Source organism: Pyrus communis, chromosome 7 (genome assembly GCF_041283825.1).
Source record: "Pyrus communis isolate YQ-2024b chromosome 7, ASM4128382v1, whole genome shotgun sequence".
Taxonomy (NCBI): Eukaryota; Viridiplantae; Streptophyta; class Magnoliopsida; order Rosales; family Rosaceae; genus Pyrus; species Pyrus communis.
This window is the reverse complement of record NC_142571.1, coordinates 22,546,009-22,556,150: the sequence shown is the minus strand read 5'-3', so window position 1 is coordinate 22,556,150 and position 10,142 is coordinate 22,546,009. Positions and strand designations below refer to the sequence as shown.

The 10,142-nt window shown below is 34.9% G+C and overlaps 1 protein-coding gene across 1 annotated transcript; it reads right to left on the bottom strand.

Annotated features, from left to right (window-relative positions):
* Positions 1-5,541: 5,541 nt before the first annotated feature.
* Positions 5,542-9,561, bottom strand: LOC137735756 (synaptotagmin-3-like). Its single transcript, XM_068475202.2, has 12 exons — positions 9,218-9,561; positions 8,372-8,470; positions 8,211-8,261; positions 7,995-8,118; positions 7,509-7,627; positions 7,301-7,402; positions 7,124-7,198; positions 6,939-7,015; positions 6,613-6,862; positions 6,106-6,498; positions 5,899-6,027; positions 5,542-5,778 (listed from the first exon to the last, which is right to left on the bottom strand). Exons 1-12 carry the CDS (start codon positions 9,326-9,328, stop codon positions 5,650-5,652), a joined length of 1,659 nt encoding a protein of 552 aa, XP_068331303.2. The 5' UTR covers positions 9,329-9,561; the 3' UTR covers positions 5,542-5,649.
* Positions 9,562-10,142: the final 581 nt, after the last annotated feature.

The following is a 10,142-nucleotide window of genomic DNA, read 5'->3' as shown; positions in this document are numbered from 1 at the left end:
CATGTGGAGAGCATTGAATTAGGCTATGGCCACCATGGCAGACCTCTTTAAGCGGCGAAGTTCACCTTCTCCAATGTGCCCTATATGCAATGCACATGATGAATCGGTGGAACACTTACTCCTTTTGTGCCCGTGGGTTTAGAGCAACTGGTTTGGTGGGTTTCTAAATTACAAAGTGAATCGGGTTGGAATTTCCACCATGGAAAACTGGTTATCTTCTCTTATAAACTATAATCTGAGCTTGAAGGGGGATATTCGAGGGATCTTGCCATATGCTGTTTTCACATGTTCGCATATCTGGAAGGCTAGGTGTAGCTACCTTTTCAACCGGAAGGTATTTCACAACAACAGGTCCTTATGACAATCTCTACTACGGCTGGAGTTTTTTTGGAGGCCTCTCGTGGACCTACAGTGAACACTTGGACAGATCAGTCGATGCCTGCTACGCTAGCTCATTGGTCTCCCCCTTTCTCCCCTTTTACGAAATTCAATGTGGATGCAAGTTGGGTTGCTGCCACTGGTAATCGGCATGCTAGGGTTATAGCAAGAAATGATGATGGCTTGTTTGTGGCGGTGAGAAAGTTGAAGATCAAGGCGCGAGTGCTGCAGCGACAGAGGCACTGCCAATTTTATGCAGCTGTGAACTTGCCAGTTCGATGGGTATGAAAACGATTATTGTTGAGTCTGACTCGAAGGAAAATATTTATTGCTTGTTAAATGCCTCAATAACTGACAACTGGGAGACCTTTCCTACATTGGTCAAAATCATGTGGCTTGGGGAGTTATTTTAGGCTTGTTGCTGGTCTTGGGTTCCAAGATCGGCCAACATAGTGGCGAACCAGTTGGCGTTGAAAAAAAAAAAAGGAGATGAGCGATTCCACTTAGGTTAACAGATCCTCATCTTCGTTGGTTCATGTTCTCAACAATGATGGGTTACCTTATCCTCTCTACTTTCTTGTAATCGCTAGTGAAGGGGACGGCATTTTAGCATTTGTTGCAGCGTCTTTTACCTATGTACCCTCCTTCATTACCTTATTTATGTCTTTATTTTCTTGTTGCTTGCCTCTCTGTGGGCTTCCTTTGTACTCTTGACTTTTGCCCTGATTATGAAAATCTCCAGTTCACCAAAAAATAAGTAAATAAATAAATAATTGTACATTAATTTGTAAAAATAGCAAGCAAATTTTTTATGAATTCGCATACAATTTTTTGTATATTAACATTGTTCTAAATCAGAGCTTTTGCTTTTGTACGAGCTAGGCAAATCCAGCTTCCCTCTCTATTTCTGAGCTCTACACCCAAAGATATGGAGTTCATAAAATAAATCACCATAACAATATGTATGGATGAAGAAATTTAAGATTATTAAGGAATTTTAAAATGACGGAAATTGAAATGATGGGATTTTAATTTCTAGTATTTGTGAATTGTCTTGTTTGGTTAATCTAAAAGAACAAAGGAATTGAATATGGAATTTGTTATTTTTAAACTCTTAATCATAGGAAATGACGCCTATTTACATGAAATTTAAACTTGGGAATTAGAGGTCCCAAATTCCAAGTTTTTTTCTACGTGGAAATTCTAAATTTCTATGTTTATGAATCCAAACAAGGGAATTGGTGCATATCAATTTATAAATTCTGACTTGTACCCAAATCTTGAGTTTATTTTCCTCATCCAAATATAGTGTAAAAGTTTAAACTACTCTTTAGTATTGTGCAAGACAACTAGTTATTTGTGAATAAATGAAACTTTTAATTAGATTAATATGTTATCCTTTGTATATTACATTTACATAAAAGCAAGGACCTTGCAATAATTATTGATATTTTATCCATTTAAGTATTTTATTTACTTTGGATTTAATTATCTTGGATATCAATTAAATTATATTCTTCGTAAATAGCATTTTATTGCATCGTCAAAAAGCAATTATGTTTATGCATACTGGTGGGGGTTTGATCCCTACTGGTCTCCATTTTCCCCTAACAGCTAACAACTTAACCTACTAACAATATCATTTGTAAAATAAAAAATTTTCATTCTTCTTTAAAAATAGAAGGAGATTTCCTTTTGTCCATTCTTATGCATAAAGGTTGAAAAGGAGTTGGAAAATTAGCATTTTATGCAACCAAATGTTATACTTCTAAAAAGAAATAAGAGCTATCTTTTTAATAGGACATGCTATGGATTCGTTTGGAATTGTTTTTTAAAATGATTGAAAACACTTTTAGAGAAATTGCATTTTTACTAAGGATTGTTTCTAAAAATATTTTCACCAAAAACCCTTTCAGCTATTTTAAATACACTTTCAAGCGAACTCTATATTATTGTTACAAATAATTATGAAGACATTCCATCAGAAATTAATAATTATGCAGACACATTTTTTTGTGATTGTGGTTATCTAGGGGTGCAACTTAGGCGGGTTAGATGGTCAACTCAACCCTAACTCAGCATTCTTAATTCGGGCTTGGGTTGGCTTGGGGTTCATGCTAGTTTCTTCAGGTTCGAGTTTAAATTGGGTTTGGGCAAACTCAGATTGGGTTTGAGTTTGCCCAACTTTATCAATTTCAATCTTGTAACACATTATTTTATAAGATAAATCTCAAATTTTGAACCAAATAACATAAAAAATATTTAAAATTCAATTTTACACAGACAATACCAACGTTTTAACCAAAAGAAACATAAAATCAGCACAATCGTTCATTATTCAAGTGAAAACCAAACAACAATCTTCAAGTATTGCCCTCGCAAACTTGTATCTAGCTTATATATAATATGAAGTGGGATGGTTAATATGTACATATGCAATTCAGGCTAGAAATCGGGTTGGGTTTGGGTTGACATGGACGGGCAAAAAATCAACCCAAAGGTTGGATTTGGACAGATTTTTACTTTGTTCTAACTCGCTCGATTGGGTTTAAATTAAATTGGCATGGGCGGATTCAGGTTGACCAACCCAAATTGCACCCCTATGGTTATCGGTCATTCCATCTACCTATCCGAACAACTTGTCCTCCCCTTTTGATAAAGCTTGTAACCCGAAATAAACCCAACTTTCTTGTGTGATAACAATTTCTATTTTCTTAATAACTTAAAATGATATTGTTCATACTTAAAAGTGAAATAGACAAAAATATATTTCATAAAAAATGATAGAACAGGTATGTATTATTTAGGATATCAAAATAACTAACTCAAAGTTTTTCGGGAGCATATGGTAATTTGCAGAATGAGATCCAGTTCGGATTTCTACGTCCAGAGTCTACGGATCATGAGATTCAAACCGTTCAAAAGACAGAGAAATAGATTCAGATCATTCAAGTTTTTAGGTTTTTTGTAAAGTGAGTGCGATGGGCTAACAAGAGTTGTAGGATTAAGATTGGATAGTCTGAATCTTCCCGTCCAAGAGGCTTTGAATATTGAAATTCAGAGTGGATCTCAATCTGTAATTTGCTCTACTTCGAAATGCAATGGATTAAACATTACTAAACCTGATTTCTATCTTTCGGTAAATAAAATTTGCTATCATAACTGAATGCAAACAACACCAAGAAAAACCAACCAAACAAAAAAAAAAAAGGTAGGACAAGACAAGGTGTTTTCCAATAATAAACAAAAAAAGCTTAACCTATCTGCAAAGTTAGAAAATATAAAATTTTAACATTTAGAGATTGCCACAAGTGTTCGAATAGTACATTAACATGTTCGGTTTACAATGTTGCTTGATGGGTTGGCAAAATATTAAATTAGGTTTAGATGCTAAAGTAGATAATCATTCTCTGGGAAGTTTGGTATTAAATTGTCGTGCTCTTATGCACTAAAGTTGGTTTTGTAAAATTCGACATATTTACTGTGAAAAGAATATTGTTGTTAGTTATTTGGCTTATTAGGGTTTGTGACTTGTGCTGCAGTTTGAGTCTAGTTTTTTTTTATCAAGCTTCTCCTTCTTGTTGTCAGTTGCTCATTGCAGATGTATTTCGTAACCTTATGATATTCTTATGTAATCTTTTTTTTTCTTGTAGGCATATGCCCCTTGTCGCCCAAGAAAAATATATTAAATCTGGTGAGTACAAACTGAAGTAATCTTTTAGCTTGGAGAGATACCTAGGATAATGCAAAATAGAGTAATGTTATTCGTACCATGTTTTTATACTACCTTAGGTGGTATCTGATGTGGATAGCCACATCATTTGAAAAATTTGTAAAACCCAAGGAAAGGAAGGAGAAAGACTCCTCGTATACCACAATCATCATTTAACTAACTAGTTTTTGTTAATTATTAGTTTATTAAATAATGAACTAAATTTAAAATTTTGATTAATTCAAGTAATATGGCTATCCACATCAAATGTCATCTAATGTGGTATAAAAATATGGTACAAAAACATGGTATGAATAACATTACCTGCAAAATATATGTACTTTGATTTATCCGTGCTTTTTTGAATTTTGAATTAGAAATTATTTTGGACAAACCAACATTGTAGATTCTCTTTCGATTGGTGTGCTTTACAGGCTGAAACATTAGCATTGAAGGAAACTCCATGTGCTAAATTATGTGCTTGAAACCCTCAATATTGGTTTGTCAATGCTCATTACACACTAAACATAATCAAGAATATTAATTTTTAAAAAAATCAAGAATATTAACACGATCCAATAGTAGGGAAGTTATACATGAACGTAATGCTCTTAAGTTCCCTCTAGACCTAACTGCGGTTGAAATCTTAGTCTTTTCTTGGAATTGACTTAGTGAGAGCACCCAAGTCGGGACAAGAAGGATATGAATTTTTTTACGAGCGAACTTCGTAACGAGAGAAAGCTTCCCTGAGTCGTTGTCCAAGCATGAACTGCGCACCCCCTTGCTCTAGTTGAGTTACTTTGCCCCTTCCTCATGCTTTGTTAATCAGGAGAGGTATAGCTATAGCCAGTTGTTCCTCTGGTTATTCCTTTTTAGTATAATGAATTGTTTTTCTCATCCAAAAAGATCTATACAAAGCCACCGCCTGTTTAAGTATCATAAAAAAGTACAAATAGGGTCTCTTTCTCGGACCTCTCATATATAGAAGACATTGGGGATGCAAAAAGTGAGTTTCTCGGTAAGGAACTTTCATGGCTTTCTTATAAGAAAAAAAAAATCAATTTTTGAAAGACTTTGTACTGTTATATCCGGAAAACCTAACATTGAAATCTAAATGAAAGTTGAATACGTCTCTGGTTTTTCTCTGTTTTTCTGGAGCTTTTGCTTCATTTTTTTCTTAAATGATGGTGTAGCGTATGAATAAGTTTCTTTTATTGTAATGTGGTATGTACTGAAGTCGAAGATGGTTAACACACTCAATACAATTTGTGAAAGGTACTAAAATGCCCATGCATTTGAGAAGCACTTTGTTTTTTTTTCCCTTCACGTACTATATGGATGAAAAATGCAACATGTTCTTGAATTGCATCGTTTGCTAAACTACAAGATCCAAATTTGAGACAATTAAAATCATTAACCAAAAATGAACTTAAATTATTTTTGAATTCGTATACAATTTTTGTATATTAACACTGTTATAAATTCACAGCTTCAGCCCTAGTATGAGCTAGGCAAATCCACCTTCCCTCTCTATTTCTGAGCTTTGCATTTTCCATTCCTCAAATGATCTTCCAGCTAATCTCAACATGTATCACTCCATTCTTTGAATTGATTAAGTGGTATTTATGGTTGATCCGACCGTTGTGCACAACGTCTCGTAGATTGATTTCTACATATCCCAAAGATTCCTACGCGTAAGAGTTGAAAGAAAATCATAAGTTAAAATGTTGTCAATTATGTGCAGAGATTACTTGTTTACTGATACTAATTGTGTAAATGGAAGTATAAATGGTTGAACTAGTTCACACCTTCCTACGGAAACTAATTCCGGTCCTCTTGCTCACAACCTCAATATGAACTTTCTCACTCAAAGGTGGCTCATCTAGCATGAAAGGGAATTCCTCGCTCCATCGGGGATCACGAGTTTTCCGAAGCATCTGAAGAAGCCAAATTGTATCATATGTTACCAGAGGGATTATTAAGTTGCTGCTAACCATACTAAAACCAAAACTTACATGCGTTTTCTTGTGTTCTCCTCTAAATAGGAGGATGGCATAAGGATTGTTGTGGGACTTCCCTTCCACATTCTCGGCTCCTTGAATAATAACCGATAGTAAACCTGCTCCACCTAGGGTTCCCTCATCTGATGACATTGACATGTCAATTCCGCTTTCGTTTCTCCTATGTACTGAATCAATAGGTCCACTAAATCCACCACTAAACCTGCTTATGTCTTCTTTGAAAGGCACAAAAGTTAGTTCCACCACAAGCTGCCCTCTTTGCTTCTTGTTTGTACAATTGCTAATATTCGTGTCCTTGAGCAAATCAAGTTTAAACTCTTGCAACTCATGGGGTGTAAGTTGTTTGAGAGGAACTAACTGCATTCCTATCCTATCATGCCCACCAACCTGCAGGAAGAGCAAACTAGAATGATCAGAAACAGCCGTCTAAACATAACTACGCGGTTTTTTTTTTGCTTCCATTGATCCGGTGAAAGAAGTAAAGGGGGTAAGAGATGATACCTTGTCCCAGTCAAAGACTTGTAACTGAAGAAGTTGGGTCTTGGGATCCTTCACAAGAAACTTGAACTTCTCGTTCCACTCGGGGTTCAGGTTTTTCTTCTTGATAGTTGTTTTCTTTGCTGGCAACCCATCTCCAGTCAGGCTGAGCTTGACATAAGGATCGGATGATCCTATGATATCCTTCTTCAAGAGTTTAACCGCGTGAACAACATTCACGTGTAGTATTCCCACCGGCTTGTTTACAGCCACTCTGTATAAATGAAAATTTCATAAACTTCAGAGAAAGTGACCAGAGCAGAAAGCTGTATCATCTCAGATCAACTTACGTTGAAACATCAAGGATAGGTATTTCAAGAGTCCGAGGCCAGAGGTAGAGGCTTGCAACTTGCTTTTTAATGGTCTCCTGCGGGAAATTATATCACATAATTGATTCAAATCCAACCAACCATTCAAATGTCAGACAATTAGATAAAATCCCAACTTCAACATGAAAGTATTACCAGTGCAGCACCTGAACAAAACGATAGAGGCCGGGTATGGACATGATATCGGCTCCCAATATTTTCATTCCAAAATCTACATGAGGCTGCAGATAGTTGAGAGAAATTCAGCATACAAAACAGATCTTATATATCCAACCTTTTAAGGCACGAAAAAAAATATGCGTTAATTGGTGTCTTCTGCTCACCTTCTCCATCAAAGACACCACAATGTTAGCAAAGCATGGAAAGGAAGGCACGAGCGGTTTGAAAGCTATCCTTGGCGCCAAAAATACTTGTATATCTACTAACTGAAATGAGTTTAGTCAAGTTTCTGAACAAATGCATCCGCATTGAGGAAACAAATTACAAAAAGTCTTTGTTCCTTTGTCAAGAAATGTTTCCTTAGGTTCTTACCTGAACTGTGATTCGTAGAGACAGAACTTTTAACACCAGAATTATGTTGGGATTTCCTGCCCATTTAATTGATGGTTCCATGATTAATTCATTATCGTTCGTCTCGAAGACTTCAAGACCTGAAATGTTGTACACAAAAATAAATGATAGCACCACAAGGACAAACAAACGATGTTTGTTTGCTACTAGGAATGAACTTTTTCCACTATAATGTGTACATTTATGCATCAATATGTTTTCTTGGTCACAAGCGTTGCTCAAAATTTCCTGAATTTCAGGTATTATATATCGTACTTTCTTTCTTTCTTGTTGGGGGAATTAAGTTATGTAGCCTAATACTGAGACTTAAGTAATCAGCGATGTGACAAAGACTGAATGAATTATTCAAAAGAGAACCGAAAGTACTGACCTATAAAATTGAAAACTATTTGCGCACGCCAATTATGCAGTAAATCGAATTAGATATTGCTGTGAGTAAAGACTCACCATTAAGAATAGGAGGAAGGGTTCCCATATCTATTCTCTCAAACTCAATTGATTCAATCTGAAACTTCCCAATGTACTCATCAAATATAGGTTGAGCAACGCTTCTTATTGTTCCCGCAATTTCCTATAAATAATGTTGAAATCACATATCAAACTAACAACAATAACGATAATCAAAAGGAATATAAAGTGACCAAAGATTAGAATATATATCACCTTCTCAAGGTAAGGCCATAAATCTGCAATAAATTTATTCAACCAGTCTACCTGCAAAGTTGTGATTATAACCAACACAAAATGGATAAAGATAGAGCTTAGGAACAGCTAGAGAAACAATAATTGAAAATCTACGGTGGAGATTGGAAGGCAATGCTAACTCTATGATAATTAGGGTTCTTCACCCATGGTGGAATTTCAGGAAGAAGATCTAGCAAGGCATATTCATCCAAATCATAAACTGGTCTGCAAACTGGATCCTGCATAGTACATGTTTGACATGAGTTAACCTTCTTCGGGTTATAAACTTAGTCTTTGACCCTTTTTGAATTTCACTAGTACACACAGAATTTTATTTAATTGATCTTTTGAAGTAATTTACTGAGAAAGTTGATGTCTGACTGCTAATGCGACAATCATAGTCATTACTAGAATGAAAAAGTAAGAATAATTCCTCTTAACAACTATAAGAATCCGAGTTTAAAAACATCCACAAACTATTCTATCATCTTTGCAGAGTCTTCCAAATGAGTTCAGCTGCTTGTTTTTCAACTTTCAAAAAGAACAGTTAATACCATTGCATTCTCACATCAGAACGTAAAATAAATTGAAAATTTTGAGTGTGAAAATAAATCCAGGATGAGAGCTTCACAACATTTTAAAATTAAGACTGAGCTGGTGAAATAAAGAAAAATACAATTAGCCATCTACTAGTTGGTTACTAAGAGTTCCTAAGTTTGATTGGCCCTCCCCTGATATTGCTCGTATAAAAAGAAACAATTAGATATCTTTGCTTTCCATCTGAACTTTCCCATGGAAAATAGAAGTTCCATGAGAACATACAGTTTGAATTACCGATCTGGAAAAATCAAAATCTGACCGGAAACCAGCTAAAAATCAATTTGAAAAGAAAGTAAATTATGCAAGACAGGTAAATAATTCAACAAGTATAAATCTTATCAAATAAATGAATGATCAAACAAAGAACAATAAGAAAATAGACTTACCTCAACTTCTTCGGGCTTTGAATAAACATAAAGGATAAACCCCACCAAGAGTCCAAGAGAAATTCCAATTCCAAAACCAAGAATTCCCAATAAACTGCTCACAAATCCCATCTTCTAAAACCTCCCTAAAAAACTCAGAGAAGCCACATGCATTAATGGCAACTAAGCCGCTGGAAACTTTCCCAACAAACAACAACTGCTTCAGCGATAGATTTCTAAGGAGAGAATATGCTGATCAGAAGCGTTTCGAATAAACTCTACAACTCAAACCGCCAAAACAGAAGAAACGTAAGCTGTAACTCTAAACACATACTATGAAATGATCTAATGAAATCGTTGTTATATCTTGTATATGTTACAGCTTGAAGGCCACGTAAATCTCAAAGTGTATATATGGATGATCTCATTTTCTTTTTCTTTTGTGGCATTTATATATTATAGGTATTATGGGTTGTTTTCAGGCTGTCGAAAATTCTTTTGGTTTTTGTTTTCGGTCAAAAAATTATATTGGATTTAGTCTTTTAGATTTATGTAGAAAATCACAATATATACCTTAGTTTCGTTGGAATCGTTGTTTGCTAATTCAAGAATCATATTGACTATTATATGTAATACGTTTTAAGGAGTGTGTTGCTACCGATAAAACACAATATGAGTCATATGAAATTCTATTTCTACAAATTATTTATTGAGGATTATTATTGGCACTCCAAAAATTTCATTTTGCATTCGAAACCTTCTAGAATTAAAAAGAAAAATACACGTAGTGTAAAAGAAGATTTTCGAAGTGCTAATAACAATTATTTATTTAATTAGTGGAAAATTATTTCTACTTAATTACAAACTAGTCTTTGATTGGCTGGAAAAAGTTTAATTAAGGACAATACTTGGTTGGATACACCAATCTTCGACGGGGTTGGGTCGA

Coding starts and splice junctions, on each gene's coding strand:
- LOC137735756 (XM_068475202.2), bottom strand. CDS start 9,328: ATGGGATTTGTGAGCAGTTTATTGGGAATTCTTGGTTTTGGAATTGGA. Junction 7,016..7,123: donor GCCTCTATCGTTTTGTTCAG/GTGCTGCACTGG, acceptor AATTTCCCGCAG/GAGACCATTAAAAAGCAAGT. Junction 6,499..6,612: donor AAGTCTTTGACTGGGACAAG/GTATCATCTCTT, acceptor CTCTTCCTGCAG/GTTGGTGGGCATGATAGGAT.